At 42.6% G+C, this 19054-nt stretch overlaps 2 protein-coding genes across 3 annotated transcripts in view; one reads left to right on the top strand and one right to left on the bottom strand.

Moving 5' to 3' along the window:
• bcap31 (B cell receptor associated protein 31) overlaps positions 1–19054 on the top strand; it is a 381037-nt gene that overhangs the window by 221618 nt on the left and 140365 nt on the right. The window lies entirely within an intron of this gene.
• plxnb3 (plexin B3) overlaps positions 1–19054 on the bottom strand; it is an 85144-nt gene that overhangs the window by 11407 nt on the left and 54683 nt on the right. For both annotated transcript variants that reach the window (XR_014595523.1, XM_083976070.1), the window contains exons 7-27: positions 18927–19027; positions 18711–18843; positions 18438–18597; positions 18243–18351; positions 16671–16779; positions 16450–16566; positions 15541–15654; positions 15349–15439; positions 14020–14189; positions 13774–13925; positions 13531–13636; positions 11878–12014; positions 10589–10765; positions 10347–10512; positions 10129–10260; positions 8105–8209; positions 7836–7997; positions 2584–2735; positions 1630–1730; positions 1172–1389; positions 903–1081 (exon numbers count right to left, since the gene is read on the bottom strand). Coding sequence is in view for 1 of the 2 variants with exons in the window: in XM_083976070.1 (XP_083832196.1) it covers positions 903–1081; positions 1172–1389; positions 1630–1730; positions 2584–2735; positions 7836–7997; positions 8105–8209; positions 10129–10260; positions 10347–10512; positions 10589–10765; positions 11878–12014; positions 13531–13636; positions 13774–13925; positions 14020–14189; positions 15349–15439; positions 15541–15654; positions 16450–16566; positions 16671–16779; positions 18243–18351; positions 18438–18597; positions 18711–18843; positions 18927–19027 (2891 nt within the window). In the remaining variant the exon portion in view is untranslated. The remainder of the gene's footprint in view (positions 1–902; positions 1082–1171; positions 1390–1629; positions 1731–2583; positions 2736–7835; positions 7998–8104; positions 8210–10128; positions 10261–10346; positions 10513–10588; positions 10766–11877; positions 12015–13530; positions 13637–13773; positions 13926–14019; positions 14190–15348; positions 15440–15540; positions 15655–16449; positions 16567–16670; positions 16780–18242; positions 18352–18437; positions 18598–18710; positions 18844–18926; positions 19028–19054) is intronic.

The following is a 19054-nucleotide window of genomic DNA, read 5'->3' as shown; positions in this document are numbered from 1 at the left end:
ATACTTTAATGTGTTAACAGTTAAAATCATCATTTTTCACAAGCCACAGCTGAGCAGACTGTTCAATATCCCTCGTCCACAGGTGATAAAAAGGAAAGCCGCTGTGGCCACAGCGACTCTGCTGCAGCCCAACAGCTGATCAGTGAAGGACACGGCTTAACTTCACGTGACACAAAGTATTATTTCAGAAGGCCGGTGCATTTCTTACCACTTGTGTGTTACAGACTCCAGTGTCATGATGCACTGAAGAAAACTTGTTATGCACAGAGTCTCTGCTGCCATGGTTACCAACTAGCATTTGAGCCAGCGCAATAATTTAATGTCTTTGTGGGTGTCCATTATCACTTTTTAACCGACACCCTGCAGCCAATCAGAATTGAGTATTCACCCTCATTCATTCCACTTCCGGTGGGTCTCCTGAACTCAAAGCAGTAGTATCAACGCTGAGTATAGTGTACTGTGATTGTATAATTGTGATTTTTGTATTATTCGTAGACGTATTGTGATGCACTTTAACTGTCCATGCACTAATGTCCTGTCCGTGCACCATGCACTATTGTACGTATATATATGTAGCAGCCTGCATGCATGCAGAGCTCCTATGCACTAAGTCTAAGGCAACTGGAATTCCTAAAAAAAAAAAAAAGGAGAATCTAAAAGGATGCTGTTTTTCCTGGGGGATTAATTTACTGACATAATTGTCAAGCCTATAAATTCTTTCCATGGCGATTCGACCTGATGGGTTCTATCTGAAGCTGTGATCTAAGATCTGATGGATTGGAAAACGAGTTGGTGTGAACATTGGTTGGTGTGAACATGTGAACAGTGATGTTGCAGGTTGACAGTGAGGTTGCAGTGAGGTTGACTGATTTCACAGATGAAGGTGTGTTTGTTTTACATACCGGCGAAGCATGAGCTTGGGGTTCTTGGCGACATACTGCTGGACCAGGTCCTGCAGCAGAGTCTTCATGACCTCGGTGAAATACTCCAGTTTATCATGAAGGGCCATGGTGAGCAGACTGGCAACGTAACCCCGGTCTCTCTGAGAGAAACCCTGCTGGGCCTCCAGAGTGTGGATGAACTGAGGCGGAAGACAGAAGAGAATCGTTAACCTGCAGGTCCAAGTGTCCCACACTGTCCCATCCTCCAAACGCCGTACGCTGATGCTCACCCTGGTAAGGAAGAGTCTGTTGTTGAGCAGGTTGTTGAGCTGCTGTAGACCCTGCTCCACAGTCTGCCTCCTGGACTCTGGTAGATCCAGCTGGCGGCTCAAAGGTGGTATGTGCTGGCCAGGGAAGAACACTCTCTCTGCATAAGTCCTGTAGTCCAGCAGAGGGAGCCCCGGTCCTCCAACATCACTGCTCAAGTCCATCATCTCTGTCATCAGATCTACACACACACACACACACACACACACAGAGAGAAGATTTTGCAGCTGCAGGGACTGGGCTCCAGCAAAAAAACTGATTAAATATTAATACATGATTCTTAATATCTTAAATTTCAGATCATGCAGCTGAACAAGAAGTCAGGAGAATGTGTCCTTCAGTCAGTCAAAGATGAACTTTTATGATCAGCTTTCTAGCCGTCTGCTCAGGTGTCGTCTGCACAGTGTGTGTGTGTCTGTACCTGTGAACTCTTTGCGACACTGATCTCCAACATTGATCTCCAGAGTTTCCAACTGCAGCAAAACCTTCTTATAATCTCTGAGGGCCTGTTTACTCTTCCTCCTGCACACACACACACACAGAAACACAAGTGAGGGAATACATATTTATTCATTGTGGTGTACTGTTAGTTGGATTTTATTTATTTATTTATTTATTTATTTATTAATTAGGGACTACGGGCGTAAATTAGCGGCTCGCCTATAATCCGGCATATTTACTAAAGTATTTTATACCAATGTTCATTAATATGCACTGTCCCTACTCAAATAAAATATGTATTATTATTATTATTATAAACTGTGTTTAGCAAACAAACCTTTATCTTTTTACATGAAAGTATTACATATACATATACAGTATGTATGTATATAAATGTGCTTAACCCAGCATATACCAGTCACTCATTACACAATTTTCCAAACTTGTTTAAAGCTTTTAGAGTGTCATCAATTTCTAGTGGGTGGTGTGAATAACATTTAAATCTGATGAGTACTGTAGTTTTTTACTTGGTTAAGAAGAAGGTTATAGTGAATATTGTGTCAGAATCAAAGTTGTTTAGGAGGAAAACAAAGGTTAAAGGTTACAGTACATTTACATTTTGGCTTATAATAACAAGATTTTAGACGACATGAGAAAGACTGCAAAGAAAACTAGTCTAGAGGAGTTGTACAGCCAGTACTGTTAGCACTACACTGCATTGTGCTGTATTATACTGAAAAACACACCACTGCACTGTACAGTACTGTATAGCATTGTACTGTACTATGCCGTTCTGTACACTATAGCACTGTACTGTGTTACAGCTCTGCAGTGCATTCAATTGTGTGTGTACTCTACTGCAGTTCTATTGAAAACAGACTGAGGCAGCAGACAGACAGACAGACAGACAGACAGACAGACAGACAGTACTGACCTGTACATCAGGATGACCACCAGGACCGACAGGATGATCACGGCCGTTCCCGCCGCCAAACCGATCTGAGCAGCCAATGGAACAGGAGACAGCAGAGAGTCGCTGTCGTACTGAACCAACCCCAGGTCCACCTGCAGGTTCCCCATCAGCACCTGGGAGACAGACAGGGACACCAGTATACAGTATATTAGCAGGGTTCCCACGCGTCCTGGAAAACCTTTTTTTTTCCAGTCATGGAAAATACATGGGAAATGAGAAAATAAGTCATAAGTCCTGGAATATGATTTCTAGCTAGCAGAGCTCTATTGGACTTTTTCAGAGCTCACTAAGGATTTCTTTTCCATAGAAGTTCCTAGTGAGTAAACTAGAGGCGAGCATGAGGGTTTTCTGTCCTCTGCTGACTGACAGATAGAGAGAGCAGAGAGCTTTAGTGGGCGTGGTTTAAAAACAAAAACAACACGTTTTTTCGTTGTTCTATAATTCATTTGTCATCATTATTTCATAGATACTGTAAGTCAGAGCCATAGACTGTACATCCTTAAATCAGACTTCTGGGGCTGAGAGAGGAAGAAACATAGAAAGAAACGGGTTCAATGTACAAAATGTGGAAAAGAACATTTCTCCAAAGCACGAATGGGACAAGGAATGTCTCAGGGTGTATTCACACCAGGAAAGTCCGATAGTTCACTTGCTTTGGTGCCGACTACATTTTTTTTTACTTGGTGTGGTTTGTATTTACATTGCATTTTTTCACATGCGGATCAACTTTGTAAACAGAAGCACGTGTGTCCCACAGTCGCTCAATCATTGGATAAAAATGATCAGCGGGATCTTCCACGAAAAGTCCACAATGGAGGTCATGAATGTGTTTCTTGCTGCCTTTTCAATTTGGTAGTGTTTCCAGTTGCACCTGTCCTGTGCTTATTCATCACTTGGGGGTAGGATTAGATAAGTTTATACTTCTTCCTACTCCTTTTCGCTCATGTAAACTGCGTTGCTTATGAGATGTTACTTTTTTTGTGTATACATTTTTGCTGTTCACTTATTTCCTTATTATATTATTTTTTTATCTTATTTATTTATTTATTTATTTTTTACATTGTCATTTACATGATCGAAATAAAGATATCAATCAATCACTTGGAGGCTATGTGGCCGTTATGCAGCAGTCGAGGATGGTCAGACAACAAACACACAGTCTGCATGTGCGTCTGAAGGATGGTGCGCTAAAAAAAAGAAAAAAGGACGGCACAGCAAAAAACCAAAAACATAACAATTCTCTCAGGATGCCGTGTTGCCGATCGGCATTTAAGCCTATAGTCACATTTATTTCTGTTTACGGTTATTAATCGGATAACGACTTTCTGTTATCAGTTGTAGTGTATTATCCACCTGAACATTTTTGCTTTAATATCTTCAATTATCTTATGTTTTTCATGGTGTTTTCTTAGCCTAAAAGTTAAGGGATATGTCAGAGATCAGTCACCATTTGGATAGGAACTTCATTTGTGATAAGTAAAAGTTTATAGTTAAATGGAATAAATAAATTCAGATGTTACAAGAGAGAAAGGCACACGCATACATTTACAGCTAGATGTTTAGATTACTGTAGGTGTCTAGTAGTAGTGTGGAATGTACCCTGAGAAATGTGTTCCTTGTCATCTACCCATCTCTGTGGGTCATAGTTTTTGGGGATACTTGACACTGTATCTATGTTTAAGTTAGCTTGGTCAAGAGGTTAAATGTCAGAAGGTATAGGTTAGATTCTGTTTTTAGATCCCATAACCTTATATTGGGAGAAGTATTAGAAAACGTATATAAGGTTTGGGGTTTAGGCCAAGAGAGAGAGATCTCATTTTGGCACCAGAGATGCTCCAGGATTCGGCATTTTTGTACACTGTTCTTCTTCTTGTAATAAACTATTTTTGAATGCAAGAAAAGACGTGTCGGCGGTGATCCCTTCTTTTCATCAACACATCAATATACCACACAGTTAAAAAAAATATGAAGAATGTGCATCCTTAACGGCGACGGGTGCGTCCTCTCCAGCATCTGATAAATGTTTTCCTCTGACCAAATATCAAGGAGTCTATCTGTGCTCCATGTTGACCCACGGCTCATTGTCGATAATTTCCACATTTTCTGACAACAACGGAAGCCTTTTGAATCCAAAAAGGCGCTTGTATTTTGCATTTGGTTCTAGTCTAGTACGAAGAGGGGGGTATCATGCACCCCCCGGAAATATACTTCTAACCAGTGTTTCTAGATTGGAAAAAATGTGTAGAAAATGATGAGCTATGTTAAAAAGTTGTCAGAATGTCCCATGTATCATTTTTATGCAAATTAGTGCCGCCATTATCAAAAAAACCTAATTTCACTGTATCTCAGCCAATATTGCAGATATCTGAACAAATAAGGTGTCTAGACCCATGTTTTGGGGGTCAGAGATCACAATAAAACTATTCATAAAGTGATCACATGTTGGTGGCATGCTTGTAAGCAAACCTAACCCTTTTACCAATTACAAGACGCCAATATTGGAGATACCAAATAAGGTGTCTAGACAGAGGTTGTTGTGTGTTTAACCAAGGTTTATTTGGATCAAACATCATAATAGAACTCTTGTTGATGTGACCACTCTTCTCTTTCCCATGCCAGATAAACAGTCAAGTAAATGGTTCTCCACTATGCATCACTCATCATCGTTTTCACTGAAATCTTCAAAGTTAAACTCATCCTCTCCTTCCTCTTTCTCCTCCTCTTCCTGTCCATGCTCTCCAGTGTCATGGGGATCAACCAGTGAAGTTGGTAGGATAGGACCACAGGACCACACCGGTTTCAACACTCCTTCATCAGTCTTCATCCATCCCTGCCCCTCATCATAGGGTTTTGGTTTTTCCAGAATAGGTTCATCAGCTCGCTTGTACAAGGCGACACGGTAGTTCACACGTCAGGCATGTGGCTTCAGAGCAGAGTGGCATGGAGGAAGGCGAGCCAGGTCAACCTTAGACTTGCAACTGAGTTTCTTGTCCTCCCCCACCATGTTGCGTAGCAACTTGGCACGGACAACATCCACTGAAGACTCACAACTCTGTCCAGACATCAGACAGGTGAATTGCTCCAACTGCCTCAGCATCTCAGGCTTGACACTCTAGCAGTCACTGAGTTGTCTGAATACGTGAAATTGGGGATTCTTCTTCAAGGGCCCCACCTTCCGGGGCGTCGAGTGGCGCAGTGGGTTAAGCAGGCGCCCCATATATTGAGGCTATAGTCCTCGTGCAGGCGGCCCTGGTTTGAATCCCACATCGGACGGCCCTTTCCTGCGTGTCATTCCCCCTCTCTCTGCCTCCCTATTTCCTGTCTCTCTCAACTGTACTGTCAAATAAAGGCATGAAAAAGCCAAAAATATATACACAGGTACAGTCTTCTCCACTGAACACATAGAACCCAAGAAGAGTGGTGTGGTGGTCTTCTCCCAGGGATTCTGCAAGCTCAGAGATGTTGAGAAGCTTCCTGGATCTTCACACTGTAGGGGTCTGATGAAGTCAGCTTTAGCAGCCTTGCCCACAGCTTCTGCTCGTACTGTAACACGTCCATCTCAACATCAGTGGGGACAGATGCACCGGAAGCCAGGCAGTAGTAGTATTGCAGAATCCCTGGGAGAAGACCACCGCACCACTCTTCTTGGGTTCTATGTGTTCAGTGGAGAAGACTGTACCAGTGCCATCAAAGGGAGAAGGAAGGTGGGGCCCTTGAAGAAGAATCCCCGATTTCACGTATTCAGTCAACTCAGTGACTGCTAGAGTGTCAAGCCTGAGATGCTGAGGCAGTTGGAGCAATTCACCTGTCTGATGTCTGGACAGAGTTGTGAGTCTTCAGTGGATGTTGTCCGTGCCAAGTTGCTACGCAACATGGTGGGGGAGGACAAGAACTCAGTTGCAAGTCTAAGGTTGACCTGGCTCGCCTTCCTCCATGCCACTCTGCTCTGAAGCCACATGCCTGACGTGTGAACTACCGTGTCGCCTTGTACAAGCGAGCTGATGAACCTATTCTGGAAAAACCAAAACCCTATGATGAGGGGCAGGGATGGATGAAGACTGATGAAGGAGTGTTGAAACCGGTGTGGTCCTGTGGTCCTTTCCTACCAACTTCACTGGTTGATCCCCATGACACTGGAGAGCATGGACAGGAAGAGGAGGAGAAAGAGGAAGGAGAGGATGAGTTTAACTTTGAAGATTTCAGTGAAAACGATGATGAGTGATGCATAGTGGAGAACCATTTACTTGACTGTTTATCTGGCATGGGAAAGAGAAGAGTGGTCACATCAACAAGAGTTCTATTATGATGTTTGATCCAAATAAACCTTGGTTAAACACACAACAACCTCTGTCTAGACACCTTATTTGGTATCTCCAATATTGGCGTCTTGTAATTGGTAAAAGGGTTAGGTTTGCTTACAAGCATGCCACCAACATGTGATCACTTTATGAATAGTTTTATTGTGATCTCTGACCCCCAAAACATGGGTCTAGACACCTTATTTGTTCAGATATCTGCAATATTGGCTGAGATATAGTGAAATTAGGTTTTTTTGATAATGGCGGCACTAATTTGCATAAAAATGATACATGGGACATTCTGACAACTTTTTAACATAGCTCATCATTTTCTACACATTTTTTCCAATCTAGAAACACTGGTTAGAAGTATATTTCCGGGGGGTGCATGATACCCCCCTCTTCGTACTAGACTATTCGGGAAAGGTTCGGTTTACATTCACACCATTCGCGAACTAAACCGCACCAGGGTTCGTTTGGGACTCTGGTGCAGATCAAACAAGTGAACCGAGTCCCAGCTGCAGAGGTGGTCTCGGTTCACTTGTTTGATCCGCTCCAGAGTCCACTGGTTTGTATTCACACCTCCCCAAAAAGTCTGCACCAGAGGAAAAGTCAGTTTCAAGCGGACCAAACGAGCCTGGTGTGAATACGCCCTTAGTGTCTGGTGTAATGACATGTCTGTCAGACTGAGGCAGCTGAAAATGTCCTGGAAAATGATGATTTGAGGAGAAGAGTGGGAAGCGGTGACCAGGTGGAGCAGGTGGATATTGGAGCCTGTGTGTCCCGTACATCAGGTGTTTATAAATGTATCTTTGCAGCTTACTGTTGTTCCAGACACATGTTCTGTGTTCATCTCCATGTATGTTCATGGCTCTGTGTGTATCATCATGTAGGTGCATGAATGAGCTACTGTACCTTGAGACTGGGCAGGTCGCTGCTGTCGTCCGCACTCATTGGTTGGATCTCTGGAGGTTCACAGTACAGGTGAGTGTTGTCCAGAGTTTTCACCTCACACTCCTGATCCCCGAGGCGAGCTGTCACTTCCCGTCTGGACATGGCTCTGGTCAGGTCTTGGCCCTGAGAGACCGGGGGGCGGGGGGCGGGGGGCGGGGGGAGAGAAATCAGGAACTGATTGATTGGAAGTGTTCCCTCACAGACATCAGTGAACTGGTGTGTCGCTTTACCTCCACAGCAATCACTCCTCCTGGTTTGAAACGATACGGAGTATCTGGAGCTTCTCGATTCAGATGGAACAGCTCAGGGTTTGGATAATAGGTGAAGCTTTTACCCTGAAACACAGACAGAGTTTTGTCCATTACAACTGATGATCCTGTACAGCTCCATTCATCCTCCATCTCTGTCTGTCCACATGTGGTCAAATTTGCCATAATCCCTATAGTCTTAGCGGTGCCTTTAATTGTTGCTGCAAGCTGTTTTTAGATCGGCGGAGCAGAGAAGCGAGCTGCTCAGCTAACGCAACAGAGGCGCATGGGATTTCCACGTTTCCCTCATCAAACTAAATACACAATCCAACAACTCCAAAACGCTCTGGTGGACAAGTTGTGACCATAGAAGAATGGACGTAGCACCCGTGACGTCACTCATTGGTTTGGGGGAGTCTGTTTTTTTTTTTTGATTATAACTGTCCAGTACAGTGCATACAGATTATAGATACAGTATGTAGCAAATCCAGAATATATTCCACAGCAATGATCTCAAAGGTCCTTGTTAGGTCTTACATTTCAGGCCGTTGCACTCTGAGTTCCCAGGTACTTTAACACTTTGTCAAACTTTGAAATCTTAGTCTTTCCAGAGAAATATAGTCTGATATCAAAGACTTCCACAGATGTATTGAAGGAGGTTCATCTCCTACCCATTTGGTCATAACAGCCTTTCGGCCCAACATAAGCAAAAAGTGTACAGTGTTCTTATGTGATCTTATTGATTCAAGGATATATCCCAATAAACACAATATTGGAATAGGCTGTAGTTGCTGTTTAATTATCACACTAACCTCAGAACATACAGTTTGCCAAAACCGTTGAGGTATTTGTAAAATTCTTTTGTTTGTAGTTTGTATGTAGCCTGTAATGATTCGAATGTTTTAAATTTTCCCCTATCCCAAAGGTCAACTCCTGCTGGGGGAGTCTGTTTTGTGATCCTACTCATGTCCTGCTCACGTCTCTGCTCCGCCGATCTAAAAACAGTTTGCACCGACAATTAAAGGTAATGAACCTACTCCTAAAACTATATGGATTATGGCAACAGGCGAATTTGCCAAAATGTTGAAATATCCCTTTAACAGGAGCTGCACCAGCTCTGATCTGCTCCTCTCAGTCAACTATCACAGGATTACTGGAGCAAAGAGAACTTAAACACAGGAAGATTCTTCTGCTCTACAGCCTCAGAGATAATGACCTGACTCTGAATCAGATCAACCTGCCCCGCCTCCCACTCCTGACAGACAGATACACTGACAGGTCAAATAGACAGGTGGACAGGAGGACACATATACTATATTATATTTTTAGACCATATATTTTCTATGAAAAACTTTCTTTTAGTCACAATACACACAATTATTTAATATATAATGAGACACGCAGCTGAAGGTTGTTTTATTTTACCCAACATAAAACTACAGTATATCAACCAGAAACAAGGTCATCTACAGAGCAATGAAAGAATGGAACTCACTACCAAGTTATATTAAACAATTAAATAGTATATGCTTTCAAAAAAGCTCTAAAAGAATATTATTTAAAATGAACTTCCATTAATCGTGATTAGGTACTTGATATAAATATATGGGTATTATAAATATATGGGTTAGTGTATTATAGTATTATATAGATAGTGGTTATAGTAGAGTCAATTAATTATCTGTGGAGGGGTATTATTATATTATTATATTATGGAAACCTGGTTGGAGCTGTCTTGTCTTGTTATTTTGTTGTTGTGTTGGTCATGTAGTGAATGTATGTCATGTTGTTAAGGTATACTGCATATTGTTTTGTATTTGTCTATGTGGTCTATATTGTTTGTATTTATTGTTTGTGTTGTTTTATGTCTATGTCTATATTGTTTAGTGTGAATGTGTATTCTTTTATTGTCTCCATGTTTTGGACCCCAGGAAGAACAGCGGATGCTATGCAGATGCTAATGGGGTTCTCAATAAACATAAAGATAACCATGGACACACAGGTACCTTGATGCTCTCGTAGTGGACTCTGACGTTGTCCAGTTGAAACCAGACGCTTTTCACTTTGACCTCTGGGGTCACCCTGGGGGTGGGACAGGTCATCTGGGTGGGGGACAGGACAGTGCAGCGCTCTGACACCTGGGGGACAGACAGGTGTTGACACAAACCGTCTCAGACTCGGCACAGTTGGTTAGAGAGTCGTCTCATTGGCTGGTCTGTCTCACCGTTGTCATGGAGCTGTTGAAGACCAGCTGCTGCTTCGCCGTGAGGAGAGCCAGTCGTCTTTTGCGTTTGACCCTCTGGACCTCCAGAGGCTCCACCCACACATATATCATTGGCTGCTGCACCACATCCAGGTTCCTGCCTGTCACCATGACGACACGCCCCCCTCTGCAGACAGGAAGTCAGCACCTTAATATGACATCAAGTTCACTGAGTGATGGACTGTTGCTGACGAAGCTCTTACGCGTAGTAGCTCTCCGAGGGCGCGGCATCGGTGACGACGGGGTCGTCAAGGTAACGGAAGGTAACGTTGGGAACGATCCGCTCTGCTTTACCAAACAAGACCCGGACTGTGACTCCACCGGTCTGAGAGCTGGAACCGGTCTGACACACCAACTGGGTGTCGTTGACCTCCTCCACACTGAGGAGACAAGGAGAGAAGGAGTCACAAGGAGAAGAGATCAGCAAAAAGGAGGCAAAGTGTTAGGAAACCAAGGAGACGAGAAAAGGATACAAGGACACATAAAGTCAATGTGACCAGAGGACAAGGAGACGAGAAGGAAACAAGGAAAGTAGACAAGGAAACAAGTCATCAGTGGGACAAGGGGACGAGAAGCAGAGAAAAGGAGACAAAAAGAGAAGACAGGGAAAGGATATTAGGATCTAGTAGAAGTAATAATAATAGTAGTACTGCAGCACTCATGTACTAGTGGTGGAAGTAGCAGTTAGTAGCACTTAGGGCTGCAACCAACTATTATTTTCATTATTGATTTATCTATTGATTATTTAAAGGGACAATGAGGAGTTTCTATTTGGTTATAAAAAAGTATCATATTAATGTGGATGAATCTACGTTACCCACACTTGTTAATGGGCCCATTTTAGATAAATATATCGTTTTGTCTCTATCGTTATTTTGTTATTATTAGTGGTGGTGGAAACGCTGGACGAGCCGACCAGCGTTTCTTTACTTTCGGTTTTGCGGTGAGTCATGAGAATAACGCCGCCGAATCGCCGTTTATGGTCGGAACTACGACGGTATGTGATCGTCTTCCAACCTCTGAATTTAATTCTTGATGAATGAAAACATGAGTCTGTCTTGCGCCGGTCAAAGAATTTCACGGTGCGGAGGCTCATAAATGTAGTGTGAAAACACTTCGCTTTTCCAAAACTCCTCGTTGTCCCTTTAAATGATTAATTGATTAGTTGTTTGGTCAATAAAATGTTAAAAAATGTTGAAAAACATCAATCAGTGTTTCTCAAACCACCAGATGACGTCCTCAAATGTCTTGTTTTGTCCACAAACCAAAGAGAGACTCAGTTTATTGTCATAAAGGAACAAAGAAACCAGAAATATTCACATTTAAAAAGCTGAAATCAGAGAATTTTGACTTTTTTTCTGAAAAAATACATGACAATTATTTTAATAATCGATTATTGTTTGATTAATCGATTCATTGTTGCAGCTCTAGTAGCACTATGTACTCACATGCACTACTGTAGTAGTAGTAGTATTAGTGCTGTAGTACTCACATGTAGCAGGGCTCTGGACCCAGGAAGGCGCTCAGGTCAGACGTCTGTCCAGTCAGCAGCTGCCGGCCTCTGATGGTCAGTCTGGTCCCTCCAGAGACCGGACCTTTATTAGGAACCAGATCGAGGAGCTGAGGGTCCTGGACAGAAGAGCACACAGGGGTTAGAGAGGACCTGGACCAGACACTGTCCTCTCTACCTCCTCATATGATCAGTAGAGACTGAGGTCACTTGTCCCTGTGGTGGTACGGTCTTCCAGGGCTGGTCCCAGGGTCAGGGCCAGACTAAAACCAGATCTGCTTTGTCAATGGGAGTCTGTGGGAAACGTTATGTAGGAAACTCCATAGATAATAAAATGTATCCCGGTGTTGTTGCTTGTAACGGATGTTCCCAGTCCTCTGCTGAGCCCAAAACTGACAAACCTCTGGTCTGAAATATTTACTACTCTCCAACTGGCCTACAGTTTTGTGGCAGATCCTTGTCCCCTCTCACCCAGTGCCTTTCAACTAAGGAGCACCACTCCATGGCCTGTTGTACCCTGCCATCCAGGCGTCTGATTTTGTTGAGCTGGAATCATGCTTTACCTCCGTCTTACAGTCGGTGGTTAAAGGAAGTTCTATACAATATACAAGAAGCTAAGGTTTTCTCTTAAAGCAGAAGTAAGCGATCCGGTAGTTTTGGCTAACTTCCTGTCAGCCGATGGAGTTAGCAGTCCCCCGCCCCTTTATGCCGTTCTCTCTCCTCATTGGATAAAGGTTGTAGGATACAAAGAAAGTTTTCTCCTCGGCCTACAGCAGAGCAGAGTGACTGACAGACCCGTGTTTCAGACCAAACACTCTATAGAAGTGATTGCTGTCGGAAGATACAACTATTTAAGACTTATATTAACACAAACATTCTGCTTACTTCTGCTTTAAAGGCTCTCTGCAGAATCCCAACCCTAACCCTGGCTAGATTCACTACCAATTGTACCTGAGGAGTCAAATATCTTCCTTGTCCTTATGTTGTATTTTTCTGTTTGTTTTATTTTAATGTATACGTTATTTATATATTTATTCTTTCTTTTCTCAGTGTATGGCACTTTGTCTTTAGTGTCAACCTTTTTTAGGTCATGTTTATTGCCATGTTTATTGTTTATTAGAAACAGGAGGGTTAGGGGTAGGGTGGTGGGGAGGGATGGGGTGTTTTTTTGTTTTTTTTCCCTGCCTTTTTAAAAATAATTTGAAAATATTAACACTGTTTTATGTATTTCACTTGTCACATGTTAAAATGTCGATGCTCAATAAAACATATAATGGAGAATATGTAGGAAACTGTTTTTTTTTTTTTTAAATGGGTGTGTCAGTCCTGAAGTAATTTATAGATCCATTAAGCTCTGGGAGAAGTCAGAAGTACTGGGAGGACTCCTAACTTAGAAAGAGCAAATCATAAATGTGGTTTTAGTGAGTAGGTGGCATTTCTCAAATGTGGTAACATGCCATGGCTGCTGTCATTCCACATCACAATGGTCTGGAAACATTAAACAATGCTGGATTACTGAAAGGATATGACGCATTCGGTAGGGAATAATGAGGAGGAGAGGAAGAGGAGGGGAGGAGGAGGAGGAGGAGGAGGAGGAGGAGGAGACACTCCAGGATCCACATGACTCACTCTCACCTGATAGATGAAGGTCTGCGTGGACTTGCCAGGCGGGGTTGTTCCCACGGTGATCAGAACAGGTCCCTCCATGCGCTTCCCACTGGGCTGCAGCTCACACACAACCCTGCATCACACACACACACACACACACACACACACACACACACACACACACACACACACACACACAGACACATTATTGTATCGAATGTGTTTCAAAATCATCCTGCATAATGTACTGTAGGTGTGTGTGTGTGTTACCTGGTGGAGATCTGGTATCCTTCAGACTGGGGCGGACAGTTAACACCTGCTACTGTGACTCCACCCACCACGTCCTGGTACCTCATCCCCAGATTTGAGCCTATGATCGTCACCAGGACCCCCCCCTCCAGAGGACCAGAGACAGGCAGCACCTGCAGACAGACAGGAGGACGGACACACAGTTGGAACGTTTCTTGGGCGACAAAGCAGCTCTGAGAAAACAAGCTGACCCATCATTATATTCACCTGTGTGATCTGAGGAGGGGGGCAGGTGTCTGCTGGTGTGCCGGTACAAGATTGGTTGTAAACACAACTGGGGGCGGGGCTTCCTGGACACCACACGCAGCCATACACCTCAGGTACCGCCCTGCACTGGGAGCAATCTGATTGGCCGGCTGAGCAGTCGTATAACTGGACTGAAGAACACATGATGCGGATAATAGTATTATATAAAGCAAGGAACTATCTGCTACCAAGAAATATTCAGAGAATGTTTCATGAAAGAGAGCAAGGTTATGATTTAAGAGAGAAATCAAATCTAAAGGTTGGTAGAGCTCGCACAACAAAGAAAAGTTTCTGTATCACCATTTGTGGAGTAAAACTGTGGAATAATATGAGTAACTGAAATCAAAAACATTTCGAGTGTAATTCTGTTTAAAAAGAGACATAAAGAACTGATTCTCCAGAGGTGCATTGAATAATTCACACAAGGTGTTTGCTTGCTTACTATTTGGATTAAAATGTGGCAGGAAATGGTGCATAGTGTAATGGAGGAATGAAACAATAAATGTATGTTTTTGTGCTATGATTTTAATTAGAACATATAGTTAAAATTATAGGGGTGCTGGAATGTCTTAACTGTCCACTTATTTATTTATTTATTTATTTATTTATTTATTTATTTATTTATTTATGTATTTATTATTTTTCATTCATGTGTATTATTAAGCTTTCTGGGCCCAAAAGGTTTTTTGTTTCTTTTTTCTTGTCTTTAGCACTGTCACACATAATTTGTGATGTTGTGAAGGAATGTTTATGTTTCTCTTTGATAAAAATAAAGTTGAAAAAAAAAAAAAAATTATAGGGGTAGGATTAGATAAGTTTATACTTCTTCCTACTCCTTTTCGCTCATGTAAACTGCGTTGCTTATGAGATGTTACTTTTTTGTGTATACATTTTTGCTGTTCACTTATTTCCTTATTATTATATTATTATTTTATCTTTTTTTTTTTTTTTTTACATTGTCATTTGCATGATTGAAATAAAGATATCAATCAATCAATCAATCAATCAATCAATCAATCAATCAATCAATCAATCAATCAATCAATCAATCAATCAATCATAATATAATAATAAATTGTATTTATAGAGCGCATTTTCACCTGAAGAACAAGTCTCAAAGCGCTTACAATAAAGATTAGAAAAAAATAGAAAAGAAAAATAAAGTAGAAATAAATTAAATAAATAAATAAATAAAATAAAGCTAAATTAGCAAAAAAAAGCACAAGGACAAGGCTCAGACTGAGATGTGTGACATCACAATGACACACATGAAAAACAAAAGGTTCTTACGTCGGAGGCCAGGCGAGGCATCAATGCGTCTCTCTCCTTTTCGCAGGTAGACAGGAGCAAAATACTGAAGCTGACTGACTTCATACTGAAACTACAGACCAGAGACACAGGTAAGGTAGGGAGACACTAAGACAGGAAGCAGAGCGAGACAGACGCTTTATATAGAGGGAGTAATAGCGCTGTGTGTGTTACCTGGTGTGGGCTGCAGGTGAAGGTGTGTGTGTTGTCCTGTGAGCTCTCCACAGCAGCTGTCAGGTTGATCTGGACTCCTTGGATTTCCACCACACACAGGTACTGGGCTTCGTCCTGCAGAGACATATAGGTGGAGACCGGGTCTGATCCAGGTGCTGTGGTGAACCAGACTGATAATAACCCTGTGTAACAGCAGCTCTGACCAAGGTTATTATAGTTTTACATTTTTCATTAGTTTTTATTTTTATTTTGTTTTTCAGTTTGCTTCTTTATTTCAGTTTAGTTTTAGTGAGTTAAAGGGATAGTTCCCCCCAAATTGCTCGGTGTAGCAGTGCATGTCCATATAACGGTTGCAAATGGATACCAACTGTCTTCGTAACAAAAAGACACACCAAAAAACATCCAAACACCTCCATGCTGCTCGTATGTAATGTCCGTCTTGTATTGAAGCCCCGAAATGTGAAATTGTCCCGGAAAAAATTAAATAAGTCTATATTTCAAGCTTGTTTTGTAGCGGAAGTGGAGGTATTTGGATGTTTTTTGGTGTGTCTTTTTGTTACAGAGACAGTTAGTATCCATTTGCAACCGTTATATGGACATGCACTGCTACGCCGAGACCCCCTGTAACTCCCAGAAGCCACGGATAACTCTGAAATTTAAATTTTGGGTGAACTATCCCTTTAAACAAGTGATTAAACAGTTTTATTTTTTATTTTTCAGGAATTGACTAGTTTTTATTTAGTCTTAGTTTTAGTTTTTCAGGTTTTTGGAGAAAGCCTCTGTCAGACCTCTGAAGGTCAACTTCCACATTTGTGGGATTTTTCCCTTTTAGTTGCATCCCATAATGTTAGTTTTAGTTAACTGTGATGACCCTGGCTCTGAGGCATCTAAACAACAAACAGGTCTCACAGTGTAGACGTCCAGGTTCCGTCCTTCTAACACCACAGTGGTGCTCAGGCCCATCGGTACTAAAGCAGAACTCTGCAGCGAGGACACCAGGGGGCAGGAGCTGGGTCCAGGAGAGTCCTGCAGACAGAGTCACACAGACAGGGTCAGGCAGATGGACGGGTGGACAGACAGACAGACAGACAGACAGACAGACAGACAGACAGACAGACAGACAGTCTCACCCTCTGGTTCAGGATGATGTGCTGGTTGACACAGCTGTGGTTGTGAGTGCAGAGTTGATCCAGAGGACACCAGTTACACTCCCACACACTGCTGACACAGGCCAGACACCTGGAACACACCACCACCATCATCACCATCATCACCATCATCATCATCATCATCATCATCATCATCATCATCATCATCATCATCATCATCATCATCACCATCATCATCATCATCATCATCGTGTACTTTGCTTGTATAAGGCTCTTTATATTTCTGTTCTCTGCGGGGCTCTGAAGAGAGCTTCCATAGGACTTGGCGCTCCTTCATAGAGTTAGTGGCTGGGTCTACACTCCCCTCCTCTTTTTCTTTTTTCTTTTTCCTCAACTATTTTCTATCATGTAAACCAGTGGTTCCCAACCTGGTTTACATGATAGAGGGGGGCGCCAAAGATCCAGGGGGGGTCACGAAGCACTCTTGATTTGAAGGGGTTTAATAATTTTAATGTAATTAAAATGTTAAATAAATGAGTAGGCTAAGCATTTAATTCATATATGTGACAAAATCAACTAAATTCAAGGGCCACATTAAAGCAGATATCAGTGGAATGTTTTTGTTAATATAAGTCCTAAATAGTCCTATTTTCCGTCAGCAATCACTTACATGAAGTATTTCAGCCTAAACACGAGTCTCTCCGTCACTCTGCTCTGCTGTAACCCGAGGAGAAAATTTTCCTTGTGGGATACAAGTGTTATCCAATGAGGAGAGAGAACGGCATGAAGGGCTGTGTGTGCAGCCAAGGGATGCGCGTGAATGTGGTGACGTAGCACGAGGACCAATTGATGCCTGACAAGGGCGGGGGCTGCTAACTCATGGTGCGTTCAAAGAAACTCGTACTTTGTGTTTTTCCTTCCTGTGAAGTCATACCAGTTCGATCTGGTACGAGTTCACGGGTCGGAAGTTACGAGTGGCCGTTATAGGGAACTTTCACAGACAACAGGATGGTAAAAACACGAGCTACGGGTTACCTGGAACGCTACCAAGTCGTAGTTGTGACTTGAAGCTGTAACTTACGGTTTCAAAAGCCTGCCTTGAACGCAGCATTAGCCGAAACGGCCGTGAAGCTGATATCTGCTTTAAACATTTATTTGTGTATTTAAATAGATAAACAACTAAATTATAGGCCTATATCAATAGATGATTGAATATCAACAGTTTTAAAACATTAAATACATACAGCAGGGCAATATCAGTCACAATGATTTTGAAAAACAGCATGGAACAATGAGAAAAAACCTGTGTAAAATTACAACATATTCTTCAGAACTTGTACTTTTAAAAACACAATTATGTTTTTAAAAGTACAATTTCTGAAGAAATATGTTGTAATCATACACAGGTTCTCCTGATTGTTGTTAGTAATGTTATTAAAAAAAAATTTTTTTCACAAATGATTGAATGACTCTCAGTAAATGAAAGATGTATAGGTAAACTGTGGTAATCTTATAAATTGCTTGCTTGCTCATATGAGCGTCTTATGTGGGATAAAATAAAATAAAATATATGAAACATATTTCTGTTCTTACTGGGAGCTCTGGTTGAGTCGGCTCACTGCGGCACAGTCAAAGAAGGTCATGTGACCTGTGGTGATGGTCACATGACCGAACCTCAGCGACACGGGCAGGACCAGGTGATCTGGAAGCAGAGCAGGAAGCCTTGAGTCCCGATCGGCCCATATAGAAGCATGAATGAATCTGTGCGAACACACTTGTGTCACTCACCGTTTCCTGAAGGCATGGGCGGGAGAAGCTCTGGTTCAGGTGATTGACAGGTGATGCTGGTTCCCGTGACAATGGCTGCCTGAGGTGGGAGGAGCCCGAAGACACAGGACAGAGACTCGGCCTCAGTGAGGGCGGGAAGCCGGATGACTGACAGCGTTACCTTGGAGACACAGAAACACACACACAGTCAGATGAGAGGCTTCACAGGTGCATCTAGACCCCAACAATCCCACTGGGTAAGGTCTGACTGACACCAGCCCTACAGTCTTTTACCTGGGTCTGCTCATCTTTGCTCTGATTGGCCGGCTGCAGGCTCTGGACTGTCACACACTGATTGGTTGGTTCGAAGCTCCAGAGCCAGTGATTGGCCTGAGGGTGACGCTGACACTCGTGTTTACGGGTACATCTGGACAGAAGGAAGGCAGGCAGTCAGTCAGAAAGACAGACAGTCAGAGAGACAGACAGGGAGACAGACAGAAGCAGACATACCTCCCCTCCAGAACACACCAGCCACAGTATGGATCTCTGATGGAGAGACAGGACTGACAGTCCCTCTGTCGCTCACATGACGACACGGGAACCTTTGACAGCTGAGAGGAAACGACAAGTCAGTTTGA

The sequence above is a fragment of the Trachurus trachurus genome, assembly GCF_905171665.1.
Source record: "Trachurus trachurus genome assembly, chromosome: 7".
NCBI classification, from domain to species: domain Eukaryota; kingdom Metazoa; phylum Chordata; class Actinopteri; order Carangiformes; family Carangidae; genus Trachurus; species Trachurus trachurus.
This window is presented reverse-complemented; position numbering and strand designations above follow the sequence as displayed.